Source organism: Panulirus ornatus, chromosome 69, assembly GCF_036320965.1.
Source record: "Panulirus ornatus isolate Po-2019 chromosome 69, ASM3632096v1, whole genome shotgun sequence".
Lineage (NCBI taxonomy): Eukaryota > Metazoa > Arthropoda > Malacostraca > Decapoda > Palinuridae > Panulirus > Panulirus ornatus.
In genome coordinates this window covers 9280642-9298217 of record NC_092292.1, presented here as the reverse complement: position 1 = coordinate 9298217, position 17576 = coordinate 9280642, and the positions used below count along the sequence as shown (strand labels likewise).

Here is a 17576-nt window from a genome sequence, read left to right as displayed (position 1 = left end):
ATTTGGTATGACTAGATGGGATGAAGAAAGAAATGGGGAGGTGTATGAGAGATGTGGTATTGCAGGGAATGCAAAGGGAATGAATTGTGGAATGTTAGTGTGGGTGAAACATGATACTCTGAGGTGGTTTGGGCATGTGGGAAGAATGTGAGATGGGGAGTTTACAAGGAGAGCTTATGATAATACAATTTAAGGGGTTGGTGTGAGAAGACCACTTGTGACATGGTGAAATAGAGTAGAAGAATACTGGAGAGAGAGGGAAATGGTAGAAGAATATGTGGAATAGTGTATGTGAGGGAGGGATGCATGAACAGGGATAAGTGGAGACTTTTGCCATGGCCACCCCCTTGTTGGGGCTGTCCAGAAGGAATGGGCATCAGAGATATACATAGATGGATTGTTTACTATCAGTGGTTTGGTCTGTGATTGGCTAGAGCTGCTTTCTACCCATGTGGTGCAGGGCCATTTCTTCATCGTGTTTAGAAGCTTTTCAGTTGTACTGTTACTTTTCACACTTACTGATGGTATTCTTTGTATAAGTTGTAATGTATCGTGATTAACATCTCACTGTTGATCTGTATGTAGTGCACCTCTTCTGTAATATGAAAAGAGCTTACTGTGTTAGTTATGAAGTGTACTGTGAACTGTTATCTAGTACTTCTGTCATGTGCGTGTGTGTGTGTGTTTATACACCTTATAAAGTACTTTATTGTTATTTATCTTGGACAGACTGACTTTGCTAGTGTATTGTACTATTGTGAGTGTAGTAAAGGCAGTGACAAAGAAGGTTCTTGGAAGAATCCACTTAAAAGCAAGCTTTTCATTGTGAGATAGAAGCCAGAAGATTTAGAAATCTTGGAATAGTTCCTGAAATGGTTTCTGCTTGCAACAGAATAATCAAGTTTGGAAAAGGCTGTACATCCATCTCTGACATCAAAAATATCAGAAACAACCTATGCAAATTTTCCCTGGTTATGGAGACTTCCTTTTTAATGAAAGAAGGTGACACAAGCCTCTCCCAAGTCATCTTTCAAATCAAACGTTTGAGGTGTTTGGCACATACAGCACAGGGCAGTTAGTGTACCCATCTATGGGTTGGAGATTATTGTAGCCTCCAGGCATTTTGTGGAGAATCTCTAGGTGAAAAACTTCAAGGCAAGTCAGGGTTGGCTATGGCAGTTTCAGGAAAGGCATTGCATCTCAAACATTTGCATTGTCTGTGGAACTATAGATGCTGATGTGGTAAGTGTGGCCCTGATTGGTGGAGAAGCTGAAGATGATGCAGGAAGAGACCTGTCTTGAGGACTGGGAAATTTACAGTGGTGATGAAACTAGTCTTTTGTAGAAGGCTTTCCCTTATGATTACCAAACCAAGAAAAGTGAGAGCAGCATTCCCTTTCTGAAGATAAAAAAACCCAGCAGATCTTGTTGTTGTGTGCAATGCAGACAGTGGTCACATGAAGCCTATGGGTTTGGAGAAAAAATAAGGGGTGGGGGACGTGTGCCTTATCATGAACCACTTCCCACTCTCATGAAGAAACAACAGAAAGTTTTACATGAAAGATCTATGACTGGTTCCAGAATGTATTTGTACATATGATGAGACTTTTTGGTGAAGCATAGATTTATACACCAGTACACCCAGTGGAGTTGCTCTTACTAGTAGGGAATGTTGCATGAAGGTAATGTGCATTGTCCCCAGTACCAACTCAGTCTTGCAACTGGCTCCTAATAGGTGTATATCAGGTGGGTTGGAGCTTAAGACTGTGTTGGGAGGGCTGTTGGTTAGTGCTTGTTGGGTTATTTCACAGTGTTTGTTTCGTCACCATTATGTTTGTCTGGGATGAGGGGATCTGTGAGTAGAGGTTCAAGATGTGTGAGGCAAAGGAAAGCTTTTTTCTTTTCTGCTTGGGGATGTGGGTTTATGTTTTGGTTGGGTGTGAGGGATCTAGTACATACTGTTGCAGATACTTGAGTGCCAAGCATGTTGAAATGGAATTATATTGGGAAGATTTTGTTTTACTGCATAAAGATTAAGTGTGTGGCTGCTAAACAGCCAGTAAATGTTGTAAGAGCATTATTTTTTGTGGTTTGCAGTTTTGTTAAATTTGCTTTTCATAGGTTAGGAAACAAGACCAGCGAAGAATAGTTTAGAGAGGAGGGAATGACTTGTTTATAGAGTATGCTAAGAGATGTTTTTCTTTTCCAAATCTTATGCTAGTTTGTGTATTGAAGACATTTAGTTTGTATGTTGCCTTTTAGTTGATGTTATTGTTGTGGAGAGTGAATGATATTGTCATGTCATGCTTAGAATGGTTGGTGTTTTGTTCAGTGGGAGTGACTGTTCATTTAAGGTGACTTGGGGGGGGTGAGTTGGATTTGTGTCTGCCTGAAATTAAAAGAGTGACTGAGAACGTCTTTGAAAGTGCAGATCTTTTGTTCTAGTTAAGTCATTGTTCCACTTGTGCACTGTAGTTCTGCATGTTTGTTGCTGCTACTTTGGTGTAAGGGTGTTGAGATGTGATTTTGAGGATATATTTATGTGAAAGGATGTTTATGTTGTGGTTTGCTAGAGGTAATGGTAGGTTATGATGAAGAAATGGAAAAGGGTTAGAGAAAGAACTGCTCCTGGGGGATCTCCATCGTAGAACTTACTTGTTTTAATGTCAAAGTGAATTAGTGACTCTATTATTGCAACTAGCCATGAAATGGGCCAGCAATATTTTTCACTGTTGTGGTGGATACTGTCAACTATCTTTTGTGTGGGGATGTGTTGACAGTGTTAGAGGCTTTGTTGAAGTCTACTGTGACTATACTGTGCAGGAGGGGGGCTTTGGTTGGTTGAAGCCAACTAGAATATGTTGTGTAAGGTTGATGTTTAGTGTGCTGTTGGAGTGGTTGGATCTGAAACCATGTCGCATAGGAGACAGTGGGGTGTTTTTTTCTTACTCTGTTGTGGATCGGTTTTTCTCAGAGTTGAGATACTGAGGCTAGAAGTGATGTAGAGCAGTAGTTAGAGAGAAAGTTATGTAGTTTGGAGGGTTTTAGAATTTGGATTATGTTAGCATGTTTCTATATGTTAGGATTTTTTTGTGTTGCCTGGAATGGTTGACAAAATCTGTAAGTGCTAGGACTGCAAATGGGCCTAAGTGTTTGATATGAAAGTTTGAGAAATATTCAGGACCTTAAGGAAGAGAGTTCTTTCCACTTTTAATTGCATTACTTGTATCAGTGTGAAGAACTGATGTTTGGGCTTTTTATGTTTGTTTTGTCTGGATGGATTTTTTTTTAGTTTTTCATGACTTCAGTTTAAGGGTGATAATGGTTTATGGCTGATTTTTTAGTAGTGTTTCACAACTATGTTAGTGTGGTCTTTGGCAGAAGGGGTGTCATTAGAATAGATGTTTTACGAGTTAGGACTGGATTGGTGCAGTAAGTGTGGATCTCCTTTAACATGCACCAAAGTTGGCTGTTGTGTGGTCTTGAAGAGGGAGTGCCAGTTTTCAGTTTGCTTTTCAGTGATTAGAATTGATGGTTTTATTTAAAGTTTGGATTTGTTCTGATTTCTGTTGATAGTGAATGCTTTTGTCTTGGCTAGTTTCTTTCCTTTATGATGCGTGTATCTTGTGAGAAGTTTGGTTATGTCATTACAAAAGTATTGCCTGTAGATACTTAACTGGAAAAAAAATTTGACACTAAATTGATGATCTAAAGTACAGTACAGTATGTTTTTGATTGTGTATAGTATTACAGTTTTATTATTGAACAATGCCAAGACTTCTTTAACATTGTTCTTGCAGCCTTGAGACTGCACTACTTGTAAGGGCAAGGAAAAGATGGACCTCTTCAGAATGAGAAGGTCCTCAATGAGACTTAACTCTTTTCCATTTGTTAATGATACAGCTTCCATAAAGGCAATGTCCCACTCATCATATATCTGCTTGCTGGGGGAGTCTGGTACTTCTGATAAAATTAGAATGTTGTAGAAAACATATGTATAAATGATTTCTATTTTGTAAAGTATTTTGGAAAGTGCACTTATGAATCAAGTGTACAGGTGAAAGCATTTGAGTTTCATTATTCTGCAGTACACTGATAGACATTATCTTTTACAGCTAGATCATACAGAGCCGCATTTTTTTTATGATTCTGGTTACTTCTGAGTGCTATGCAAATCTGAAAATAAAGGAATAAGAAGAAGGCATTAGGATTGAAGGATGCATTAGCCCAGGTTATTCATCAGATAATATACATGTGAACATTACCATCCACTTGGCATTGATTAAAAAGACTACAGCATTTTTCCACATTGTTTTTAACAGGTTTCTTTAATTCATTTATTGAATTCATAGCTACGGAGTACAGTTGTTCCATGGAGTATGGTTGGTTCCTTGTAGAACTGATGAAGTGAATAACTAACCAAATACATGTACTGTCATGCAGTTTTCTTACTTTTTTCATTTATTACAACACTTCTTGCTCTTCTGTCAATAAGACCTGGAAACCCATATTGCATAGAACATCTAAAAGCAGCTTAAAGGTGATAAATTTTGTTATAAATCTTCAGAGATTTTGGAATAGAACCTATTTCTGGACCACTTTCATTTAAAATGGAAGATTTTGAACAAGTTTTGTACAATAATTTGTGTCAATTTGTCTATTTCTCTGTATCCTTGATGTCAGCCTCCTCTGGCAAAAGAGGCTTCAGTTTTTTTTATTGTTATTGAAGAAATAATTCTAGTAAATGTATATTAAATTATCCCTGGGGATAGGGGAGAAAGAATACTTCCCATGTATTCCCTATGTGTCGTAGAAGGTGACTAAAAGGGGATGGAGGGAGGGTTGGAAATCCTCCCTTCCCATTTTAAATTTTCCAAAAGAAGGAAGAGTAGGAGGCCAAGTGAGGATATTCCCTCTAAGGCTCAGTCTTCTGTTCTTAATGCATGAAAAAAAAATTTGATGTCATACACAGCATATAACTATATATAAGACAAAGAGAAGGTATTCAGAACTTGAAGTACATATACTGAACTCTCTGCTCTGATATACTCAAACTATAATCAATGATTTTAATGTCCATAAAATTGAAAATCCAGATAGTGCTTGGTCCAGTTGACTTTGGAATTTTTGAATTCAACTGGCAGATAGAAATTAAACATGTTATATAACTAAAGGAGTGAAGTCTGTTATTTTACAACAAAGTTACAAAACATGTAGTATATGTAATTATCATTAGCCACATTTTTCACAGATCAAAGACACTCTTGTAGAAGCATTATCAAGGAACATCCCAGCAAGAAGTCCTTTGAGCATAGACAAACTGGGTATCCAGGAAGTTAGAATCACCTATGGTATGGGAGATAAAAACCCGATTGAATGTGTACGATTCTTTAGCAAAACATCACCTGATGTGGCCAAAGTCATACGGAAAGAAGAAGTCTCTATCATGCTTCCTCAAAGGTATGGCCTCTACTTGTGAATGCCCATGAAGCAGACTTACAATAGCATTCCTGATTACTGAAAAGCTTCAGTCTTGGAAAGCAGATCCTTTGTTCTTCATCTCTGTCATCTTCACCAAGCATTACTTGTCATATACAGAAAACAAGTATTACTCTTCAGCCTCTTACTTAGTAGCATTATAACCAGTAATCCTTTTTCAGCAAAGAGAATTGATAAGGATAAAGTATGAAACTGAAATTTCATATAAAAAGATTAAAAAGTACAGTACTATAGATTAACTACCATTGACTGGCTCTTTCTTGCTTAAGTTTGATATTCTATTTCATTCCCTTTCAGACACTTACCTGTTTGTAATAACCTATTTGTGCAGTAAAGAGGGAGATTTACTTTCATGGGGCCCTGTGTCCTGAAGTTTCTGAGCCATCCATTAACCATTAACCATGTCTTATTGGTTTGTTCATCCCAATTGTCCTCTACCCTAATACTAAACCAGTACTTCTTAACGTCCTTTCTAATTAACTTTTTAGTCACCTGCATGGCCTCAGCTACTATGGTGCTGCATCTCTTGAAGAACTGTTTCGTGTCGAGATCATCCTGCTGAATTAAAAACTGAAAGGTTGTTATCACATCCCTTCTCTCTCTCTCCTCTCCTCCATGGTGGACAGTTTTGTATCCCTTAGCCTCCCATTGTACCTCAATTCCTTTAAGTCAATTACCATCTTAGTTGTTGTTCTCTGTACCCTCTCAAGCAGATGTTTGTTCCTCTTTAAGTATGGTGACCAGACTTGTGAGGCATGATCCAATTTTGGTCTGATGTATGTAGTAGATGATTTTACGAAGATGTCCTTGTCTATTTTTTGATGTAGTTTCTGTATTTGCGCTGGTGGCTGATTCATGTAAGAAACTGCAGAAGCTGGTGACTGAGTTTGGTAAAGTGTGTGAAAGAAGAAAGTTAAGAGTAAATGTGAATAAGAGCAAGGTTATTAGGTACAGTAGGGTTGAGGGTCAAGTAAATTGGGAGGTAAGTTTGAATGGAGAAAAGCTGGAGGAAGTGAAGTGTTTTAGATATCTGGGAGTGGATCTGGCAGCGGATGGAACTATGGAAGGTGAAGTGAATCATAGGGTGGGGGAGGGGGCGAAAATTCTGGGAGCCTTGAAGAATGTTTGGAAGTCGAGAACATTATCTTGGAAAGCAAAAATGGGTATGTTTGAAGGAATAGTGGTTCCAACAATGTTGTATGGTTGCGAGGCGTGGGCTATGGATAGAGTTGTGCGCAGGAGGGTGGATGTGCTGGAAATGAGATGTCTAAGGACAATATGTGGTGTGAGGTGGTTTGATCAAGTAAGTAATGTAAGGGTGAGAGAGATGTGTGGAAATAAAAAGATTGTGGTTGAGAGAGCAGAAGAGGGTGTTTTGAAATGGTTTGGTCACATGGAGAGAATGAGTGGGGAAAGATTGACCAAGAGGATGTATGTGTCAGAGGTGGAGGGAACGAGGAGAAGTGGGAGACCAAATTGGAGGTGGAAAGATGGAGTGAAAAAGATTTTGAGTGATCGGGGCCTGAACATGCAGGAGGGTGAAAGGCGTGCAAGGAATAGAGTGAATTGGAACGATGTGGTATACCGGGGTCGACGTGCTATCAATGGATTGAACCAGGGCATGTGAAGCGTCTGGGATAAACCATGCAAAGTGTGTGAGGCCTGGATGTGGAAAGGGAGCTGTGGTTTCGGTGCATTATTACATGACAGCTAGAGACTGAGTGTGAACGAATAGGGCCTTTGGTGTTTTTCCTAGCGCTACCTCGCACACATGAGGGGGGAGGGGGATGTTATTCCATGTGTGGCGAGGTGGCGATGGGAACAAATAAAGGCATACAGTATGAATTATGTACATGTGTATATATGTATATGTCTGTGTGTGTATATATATGTGTACATTGAGATGTATAGGTATGTATATTGTGCATGGGTGGACATGTATGTATATACATGTGTATGTGGGCGGGTTGGGCCATTCTTTCGTCTGTTTCCTTGTGCTACCTCGCTAACGCGGGAGACAGCGGCAAAGCAAAATAAATAAATAAATATATTCTGTATTTGCCAGCACATGGTTTGTCTTTTTCACATTTCTTGTAATTCGTAGTTCTGGAAATAAATTGGATTTCTTTTATGTGCAGATTCTTGTAATTTGATTTCCATTTGGTTATAATCACACTAAGGTCTCTGTTGCTTTGTCCCATCCTCTTCACCTTGCACCTGCATAGATTCAATCTCATTATCCATTTATCTGATTTGAATTTATGCCATTCTTCCTGTAGGCTCATACAATCATCATCATTTTTCCTCTCATGACCTTGGAACTGTCCACAAACATGATTGAATATGATTCCAGTCCATTTGGCAGGTCACCTACACAAACCAAGAATAGCAGCCAAGCACCGGGGAATGCTACCTATGGTTTCAGCCCACTTTCAGGGTGACATTCTTATCTGTGTTCTTTGCTCTTTTTACAATGAGATAGTCTTCTATCCCTTAAAGTAGTCCACCTTTTTTCCTGCAGGCAGATATCACTCACCTTGCCTCAGAAATATAGAAGATTTGCTATGTATGACCTCCTTTCCCCAAACCCATGTTGTTTCCCAATTTGAAAGTTTCTGTTCTGCAGATAGTCATTCATTTGCTCTCTGGTTACTTTTTCCACTGTTTTTCAAACTATTTGTTTATCCTTGGGGATAGGGGAGAAAGAATACTTCCCTTGTATTCCCTGCATGTCATAGAAGGCAACTAAAGGGAGCAGGAGTGGGGGCTGGAAACACTCCCCTCCTTGTTTTCGATTTTTAAAGGGGAAACAGAAGTTGTCAAGCAGGGAGTGCTCCTCCTCCTCAAAAGCTCAGATTAGGGTGTCAGAATGTTAGTGGATGTAACCAAGATGAGAAAAAAGGAGAGATAGGTAATATGTTTGTGGAAAGAAACCTGGATGTTCTGGCTCTGAGTGAAACAAAGCTCAAGGGTAAAGGGGAAGAATGGCGTGGAAAAGTCTTGGGATTATAGTCAGGGGTTGGTGAGAGGACAAGAGCTAAGGAAAGAGGAGCACTACTACTAAAGCAGGAGTTGTGGGAATGTGTGCTAGAGTGTAAGAAAGTAAATTCTAGATGGATGTGGATAAAACCGAAAGTGGATGTAGAGAGATGGGTGATTGTTGGTGCTTCTGCACCTGGTCATGAGAAGGCAGATCTTAAGAGGCAAGTGTTTTGGGAGCAGATGTGTGTGTGTCAGCAGCTTTGGTGCATGAGACCAGGTATTAGTGATGGGTGATTTAAATGCAAGAGTGAGTAATGTGGCAATTGAGGGTATAATTGGTGTACATCAGATATTCAGTGTTGTGAATGGAGATAGTGAAGAACTTGTGGAATTGTGTGCTGATAAAAGACTGGTGATTGGGAATACCTGGTTTAAAAAGAGAGATATACATAAGTATACATATGCGAGTAGGAGAGATGGTTAAAGGGCATTATCGGATTATGTGTTAATTGGTAGGCATGTGAAAGAGAGACTTTTGGGTGTTAATGTACTGAGGGGGGCAGCTGGAGGGATGTCTGATCACTACCTTGTGGAAGGGAAAGTCCAGATTTGTAGAGGTTTTCAGAAGAGAGAATTTTTGAGGAGAAGAGAGTGGTGAGAGTAAGTGTATTTGGAAAGGAATCTTGTGTGAGGAAGTGCCAGGAGAGATCGAGTATAGAATGGCAAAAGGTGAGAACAAATGATGGGAGGGGGAGTGGTGAGGAATGGGATGTATTTAGGGAAGTGGGGAAGGCATGTGCAAAAGATGCATGTCGCATGAAAAGGGTGGAAGGTGGGCAGATTATAAAGGGTAGTGAGTGATGGGATGAAGTAAAGTTGTTAGTGAAAGAAAAGATAGGTGTTTGGACAATACTAACAAGGAAGGGGTGCAAACGACTGGGAGATGTATAAAAGAAAGTGGCAGGAGGTCAAGAGGAAGGTGCAAGGGTTGAAAAAGAGGGCAAATGAGAGTGTGGTTGGGAAAATATCATTAAACTTTAGGGAGAATAAAAAGATGTGCACAGGACAAGAGAACAAATGGGAACATTGGTGAAGGGGACAAGGGGCAAGTAATAACAGGTAGATGAAGTGAGGAGATGGAGAGGGTATTTTGAAGGTTTGACAATTGTGTTTGATAATAGAGTGGCAGATGTAGGGTGTTTTGGTTGGGGTGATGTGTGAAGTGAGAGTGTCAGGGAGAATGGTTTGGTTAAGAGAGAAGAGGTACTGAAAGCTTTGCAGAAGATGAAATCCAGCAAGGTTTGGATGGTATTACAGTAGAATTTATTAAAGGATTGACTGTGTTGTTGATTGGTTGGTAAGGATATTCATTGTATGTATGGATCATGGTTAAGTGCCTTAGGATTGGCAGAATGCATTCATAGTGGCCCTTGTACAAAAGCAAAGGGGATAAAGGTGAGTATTCAAATTACAGAGGCATAAGTTTGTTGAGTATTCCTGGGAAATTATATGGGAAGGCATTGACTGAGAGGGTAAAGCCATGTACAGAGCATCAGATTGGGGAAGAGCAGTGTGGTTTCAGAAGTGGTAGAGGATGTATGGATCAGGCAATTGCTTTAAGGAATGTATGTGAGAAATATTTAGAAAAACAGATGGATTCATATGTAGCATTTATGGATCTGGAGAAGGCATATGATAGGGTTGATAAAGATGCTTTGTGGAAGGTTTTAAGAGTATATGGTGTGGAAGATAAGTTGCTAGATGCAGTGAAAAGTTTTTATCGAGGATGTAAGGCATGTGTATGAATAGGAAGAGAGGAAAGTGATTGGTTCCCAGTGAATGTCAGTTTGTGGCAAGGATGCGTGGTGTCTCCATGGTTGTTTAATTCGTTTATGGATGGGGTTGTTAGGGAGGTGAATGCAAGAGTTTTGGAAAGAGGGGCAAGTATGAAGTCTGTTGTGGATAAGAGGGCTTGGGAAGTGAGTCAATTGTTGTACGCTGATGATACAGTGTTGGTGGCTGATTCAGGTGAGAAACTGCAGAGGTTGGTGACTGAGTTTGGTAAAGTGTGTAAAAGAAAGTTGAGAGTAAATATGAATAAGAGCAAGGTTATTAGGTTCATTAGGGTTGAAGGGCAAGTTAATTGGGATGTAAGTTTGAATAGAGAAAAACTGGAGGAAGTGAAGTGTTTTAGATATCTGGGAGTGGACTAAGCAGCGGCTGGAACCATGGAAGTGGAAGAGAGTCACAGGGTGGGGGAGGGGGCGAAGGTTCTAGGAGCGTTGAAGATTGTGTGGAAGGTGAGAATCTTATCTCGGAGAGCAAAAATGGGTATGTTTGAAGGAATAGTGGTTCCAACAGTGTTATATGGTTGCGATGCATGGGCTTTAGATAGGGTTGTGCAGAGGAGGGTGGATGTGTTGGAAATGCAATGTTTGAATAGAATATGTGGTGTGAGGTGGTTTGATTGAGTAAGTAATGAAAGGGACAGAGATGTGTGGAAATAAAAAAAGTGTGGTTGAGAGAGCATAAGAGCGTGTGTGTGTTGTTCATCGGTTGGTAAGGATATTCAGTGTATGTATGGATCATGGTGAAGGGCCTGAGGATTGGCAGGATGCATGCATAGTGCCTTTGTCCAAAGGCAAAGAGGATAATGGCGAGTGTTCCAATTACAGAGGCACAAGTCTGTTGATTAGTCCTGGGAAATTCTATAGGAGGGTATTAATTGAGAGGTTAAAGGCATGTACAGAGCATTAGATTGGGGAACAGCAGTGTGGTTTCAGAAGTGGTAAAAGATGTGTGGATCAGGTATTTGGTTTGAAGAATGTGTGTGAGAAATGCTTAGAAAAACAGATGGATCTGTATATAGCATTTATGGATCTGGAGAAGGCATATGATAGGGTTGAAAGAGATACTTTGTGGAAGGTATTAAGAGTATATGGTGTGGAAGGTAAGTTGCTAGAAGCAGTGAAAAGTTTTTACTAAGAATATAAGGCATGTGTACAAGTAGGAAGAGAGGAAAGTGATTGGTTACCAGTGAATGTTGGTTTGCTGCAGGGATGCATGATGTCTCCATGGCTGTGTAATTTGTTTGTGGATGGGGTTGTTAGGGAGTTTTAGAGAGAGGGTCAAGTATGTGGTCTGTTGTGGTTGAGAGGGCTTGGGAAGTGAGTCAGTTGATGTTCGCTGATGATACAGTGCTGGTAGCTGATTCGGGTGAGAAACTGCAAAGGTTGGCGACTGAGTTTGGTAAAGTGTGTGAAGGAAGTAAGTTGAGTAAATATGAATAAGAGCAAGGTTGTTAGGTTCAGTAGGGTTGAGGGATGAGTTAATTGGGAGATAAGTTTGAATGGAGAAAAACTAGAGGAAGTGAAGTGATTAGATATCTGTGAGTGGACTTAGCAGCTCATGGAACCATTGAAGTGGAAGTGAGTCACAGGGTGGGAGATTGGGCAAAGGTTCTGGGAGCAATGAAGAATGTGTGGAAGGCAAGAATGTTATATTGAAGAGTAAAAATGGGTATGTTTGAAAGAGTAATGGTTCCTACAATGTTATATGGTTTCGAGGCATGGGCCATAGATAGGGTTGTGCGTAGGAGGGTGGATGTGTTGGAAATGGAATGTTTGAGGACAGTATGTGGTGTGAGGTCGTTTGACTGAGTAATTAATGAAAGGGTAAGAGAGATGTGTAGTAATGAAAAGAGTGTGGTTGAGAGAGCAGAAGAGGATGTGTTGAAATGGACACATGGAGAAAATGAGTAAGGAAAGATTGATAAAGAGGATATATGTGTCAGAGGTGGAGGGAATAAGGAGAAGCAGGAGACCAAATTGGAGGTAGAAGGATGGAGTGATAAAGATTGTTAGCGATCGGGGCCTAAACATACAGGAGGTTGAAAAGTGTGCAAGGTATAGATTGAATTGGAACATTGTGACATACTGGAGTCGACGTGCTGTCAATAAATTGAATCTGGGCATGTGAAGTGTTTGGGGTGGTAAACCATGGAAAGGTCTATGGGGCCTGGATGTGGATAAGGAGCTGTGGTTTCAGTGCATTACACATGACAGCTAGAGACTGAGTATGAATGAATGAATGGCCTTTTATGTCTTCTCCTGGTGCTACCTCACTGGTAGGGGGGATATGATATTTCATTTGTGGCAGGATGGTGATAGGAATGGATGAAAGCAGCAAGTATGAATATGTACATGTGTATATATGTATATGTCTGTATATGTAAATTTATCCCTGGGGATAGGGGAGAAAGAATACTTCCCACACATTCCTCACGTGTCGTAGAAGGTGACTAAAGGAGACAGGAGTGGAGGGCTAGAAACCTTCCCCTCCTTGTATTTTAACTTTCTAAACGGGGAAACAGAAGAAGGAGTCACGTGGGGAGTGCTCATCCTCCTTGAAGGCTCAGGTTGGGGTGTCAAAATGTGTGTGGATGTAACCGAGAAAAAAGGGGAGATAGGTAGTATGTTTAAGGAAAGGAACCTGGATGTTTTGGCTCCAAGTGAAACGAAGCTCAAGGGTAAAGGGGAAGAGTGGTTTGGGAATGTCTTGGGAGTAAAGTCAGGGGTTAGTGAGAGGACACGAGCAAGGGAAGGAGTAGCACTACTCCTGAAACAGGAGTGGTGGGAGTATGTGATAGAGTGTAAGAAAGTAAACTCTAGATTGACATGGGTAAAACTGAAAGTGGATGGAGAGAGATAGGTGATTATTGTTGCATATGCACCTGGGCATGAGAAGAAAGATCATGAGAGGCAAGTGTTTTGGGAGCAGCTGAGTGAGTGTGTTAGTAGTTTTGATGCATGAGACCAGGTTATAGTGATGGGTGATTTGAATGCAAAGGTGAGTAATGTGACAGTTGATGGAATAATTGGTGTGCATGGGGTGTTCAGTGTTGTAAATGGAAATGGTGAAGAGCTTGTAGATTCATGTGCTGAAAAAGGACTGGTGACTGGGAATACCTGGTTTAAAAAGAGAGATATACATAAGTATACGTATGTAAGTAGGAGAGATGGCCAGAGAGCGTTATTGGATTATGTGTTAATTGATAGCCACGCGAAAGAGAGAGACTTTTGGATGTTGATGTGCTGAGAGGTGCAACTGGAGGGATGTATGATCATTATCTTGTGGAGGTGAAGGTGAAGATTTGTAGAGGTTTTCAGAAAAGAAGAGAGAATGTTGGGGTGAAGAGAGTGGTGAGAGTAAGTGAGCTTGGGAAGGAGACTTGTTTGAGGAAGTACCAGGAGAGACTGCATACAGAATGGAAAAAGGTGAGAACAAAGGGTGTAAGGGGAGTGGGGGAGGAATGGGATGTATTTAGGTAAGCAGTGATGGCTTCTGCAAAAGATGCTTGTGGCATGAGAAGTGTGGGAGGTGGGCAGATTAGAAAGGGTAGTGAGTGGTGGGATGAAGTCATAAGCTTACTAGTGAGAGAGAAGAGAGAGGCATTTGGACTATTTTTGCAAGGAAATAATGCAAATGACTGGGCGATGTATAAAACAAAGAGGCAGGAGGTCAAGAGAAAGGTGCACGAGGCAAAAAAGAGGGCAAATGAGAGTTGGGGTGAGAGAGTAGCATTGAATTATAGGGAGAATAAAAAGTTGTTTTGGAAGGAGGAAGATAAAGTGCGTAAGACAAGGGAACAAATGGGAACATCAGTGATGGGGGCTAATAGGGAGGTGATAACAAGTAGTGGTGATATGAGAAGGAGATGGAGTGAGTATTTTGAAGGTTTGTTGAATGTGTTTGATGATAGAGTTGCAGATATAGGGTGTTTTGGTCGAGATGGTGTGCAAAGTGAGAGGGTTAGGGAGAATGTTTTGGTAAACAGAGAAGAGGTAGTAAAAGCTTTGCGGAAGACGAAAGCTGGCAAGGCAGCGGGTTTGGATAGTATTGCAGTGGAACTTATTAAAAAAAGGGGTGATTATATTGTTGACTGATGGTAAGGTTATTTAATGTATGTATGACTCATGGTGAGGTGCCTAAGGACTGGTGGAATGCTTGCATAGTGCCATTGTACAAAGGCCAAGGGGATAAGAGTGAGTGCTCAAATTACAGAGGTATAAGTTTGTTGAGTATTCCTGGTAAATTATATGGGAGGGTGTTGATTGAGAGGGTGAAGGCATGTACAGAGCATCAGATTGGGGAAAAGTAGTGTGGTTTCAGAAGTGATAGAGGATGTGTGGATCAGGTGTTTACTTTGAAAAATGTATGTGAGAAATACTTAGAAAAGCAAATGGATTTGTATGTAGCATTTATGGATCTGGAGAAGACATATAATAGAGTTGATAGAGATACTCTGTGGAAGGTACTAAGAATATATGGTGTGGGAGGCAAGTTGTTAGAAGCAGTGAAAAGTTTTTATCGAGGATGTAAGGCATGTGTACGTGTAGGAAGAGAGGGAAGTGATTGGTTCTCAGTGAATGTTGGTTTGCGGTAGGGGTGTGTGATGTCTCCATGGTTGTTTAATTTGTTTATGGATGAGGTTGTTAGGGAGGGAAATGCAAGAGTTTTGGAAAGAGGGTCAAGTATGCAGTCTGTTGTGGATTAGAGAGCTTGGGAAGTGAGTCAGTTGTTGTTCGCTGATGATACAGCACTGGTGGCTGATTCGGGTGAGAAATTGCAGAAGGTGTTGACTGAGTTTGGTAAAGTGTGTGAAAGAAGAAAGATGAGAGTAAATGTGAATAAGAGCAAGGTTACTAGGTACAGTGGGGTTGAGGAACAAATCAAATGGGAGGTAAGTTTGGAGAAAAACTGGAGAAAGTAAAGTGGTTTAGATATCTGGGAGTGGATTTGGCAGCGGATGGAACCATGGAAGCGGAAGTGGATCATACGGTGGGGGAGGGGGCGAAAGTTCTGGGAGCGTTGATAAATGTGCGGAAGTCGAGAACATTATCTTGGAAAGCAAAAATGGGTATGTCTGAAGGAATAGTGGTTCTAACAATGTTATATGGTTGTGAGGATTGGGCTATAGATAGAGTTGTGTGCAGGAGGGTGGATATGCTAGAAATGAGATGTTTGAGGACAATATGTGGTGTGAGGTGGTTTGATGTGTGGTGATAAAAAGAGTGTAGTTGAGAGAGCAGAAGAGGGTGTTTTGAAATGGTTTGGTCACATGAAGAGAATGAGTGAGGTAAGATTGACAAAGAGGATATATGTGTCAGAGGTGGAGGGAATGAGAAGTGGGAGACCAAATTGGAGGTGGAAAGATGGAGTGAAAAAGATTTTGAGTGATCTGGGCCTGAATATGTAGGAGGGTGAAAGGCATGCAAGGAATAGAGTGAATTGGAACGATGTGGTGTACCAGGGTTGACGTGCTGCCAGTGGATTGAACCAGGGCATGTGAGTCTGGGGTCAACCATGGAAAGTTCTGTGGGGCCTGGATGTGGAAAGGGAGCTGTGGTTTCGGGCATTATTACATGACAGCTAGAGACTGAGTGTGAACAAATGGGACCTTTGTTGTCTTTTCCTAGCGCTACCTCACACACATGAGGGGGAGGGGGATGTTATTCCATGTGTGGCGAGGTGGCGATGGGAATGAATAAAGGCAGTGTAAATTGTGTGCATGTGTATATATGTATGTGTCTGTGTGTGTACATATATATGTGTACATTTAAATGTATGGGTATGTATATTTGCATGTGTGGACGTATATGTATATACATGTGTATGGGGGTGGGTTGGGCCATTTCTTTCATGTGTTTCCTTGCGCTACCTCGCAAATGCGGGAGACAGCGACAAATCAAAATAAATAAAATAAATATTATATATATATATATATATATATATATATATATATATATTTTTTTTTTTTTTTCATTGGCAAATAGTATGAAAAAAAAAAAAAAAATATATATATATATATATATTCCCTCAAAGGCCCAGTCCTCTGTTCTTAACACTACCTCGCTATCGCGGGAAATAGCGAATAGTATGAAAAAAAGAAAAAAAAAATATATATATATATATATATATATATTCTTTCTTTTTCTTTTCAAACTATTCGCCATTTCCCGCATTAGCGAGGTAGTGTTAAGAACAGAGGACTGGGCCTTTGAGGGAATACCCTCACCTGGCCCAGTTCTCTGTTCCTTCTTTTGGAAAATTAAAAAATATATATATATATATATGTGCGTGTGTGTATATATATATATATATATATATGAATGGACGGGCTATTCTTTGTTTCCTGGTGCTACCTCGCTGATGCAGGAAACAGCGATTATGTATAATAGAAAAAGATAATGATTTACAGAACCTCCTCCCCATTCCATCTTAATGGTTTTGGGGCTACTGTGTCTTCCTTTGTGAAAAGACTTTTCAACTTGTTGTTTATTTTGTCACATGTCCATACATCAGTCCTCTGTGATTATTAAACCATTCTTTTCTCTTTCTTACAGTTCCCCATCTTTCAGGGTTGAGATATACTTGCCTCTATTCCATTATATATTTCAGAGAACCACCCAGCACATAGCCTGGTACATGGCTGCTGAATTCTATTTCCCAATGGAAGTTACCATAGAAATTATTGAGATTTCTTTAGGTCTCATTGTGTCTCACCCCTGCTCTTCTGATGTCCTCCTTTACCACATAATTTAAACTTAAACATTACATGATATCTCCGTGCAACTGGTGAATTGTATATAAGGTTCTGAGTATCCATTTAACATATGTGAAGATATGATCTAGTGATAATGATGTATCAGTCCCACTTTCTTAGTGTGCTCAGTGACATGTTGGTATAGGAAATTTACTGGTATAGCTTCTGAAAACTTTTGTCTCCTTGACTTCCTGTCACCATGTGAATCCAAATTCCCCCAGTCTGTCTCCTTAGAATTGAAATACCTCATTATTAGTATGTAACAGTCTCTAAGAAGTGTATTCCACTGCTTCATGTACCATCCTGATTATTCCTTTTTTATTATTATTATTATTTATTATTATTATTTGTTTATGGATGGGGTTGTTAGGGAGGTAAATGCAAGAGTCTTGGAAAGAGGGGCAAGTATGAAGTCTGTTGGGGATGAGAGAGCTTGGGAAGTGAGTCAGTTGTTGTTCGCTGATGATACAGCGCTGGTGGCGGATTCATG

The 17576-nt window shown here is 40.3% G+C and overlaps 1 protein-coding gene and 1 long non-coding RNA gene across 3 annotated transcripts in view; one reads left to right on the top strand and one right to left on the bottom strand.

The window, feature by feature from the left end:
- The window catches only part of LOC139747653 (uncharacterized), a 137566-nt gene that overhangs the window by 33620 nt on the left and 86370 nt on the right, over positions 1 to 17576 (bottom strand). The window lies entirely within an intron of this gene.
- The window catches only part of LOC139747652 (deoxynucleoside triphosphate triphosphohydrolase SAMHD1-like), a 204699-nt gene that overhangs the window by 149250 nt on the left and 37873 nt on the right, over positions 1 to 17576 (top strand). For both annotated transcript variants that reach the window (XM_071660219.1, XM_071660217.1), the window contains exon 8: positions 5252 to 5460. In XM_071660219.1, coding sequence (XP_071516320.1) covers positions 5252 to 5460 — 209 coding nt within the window. The remainder of the gene's footprint in view (positions 1 to 5251; positions 5461 to 17576) is intronic.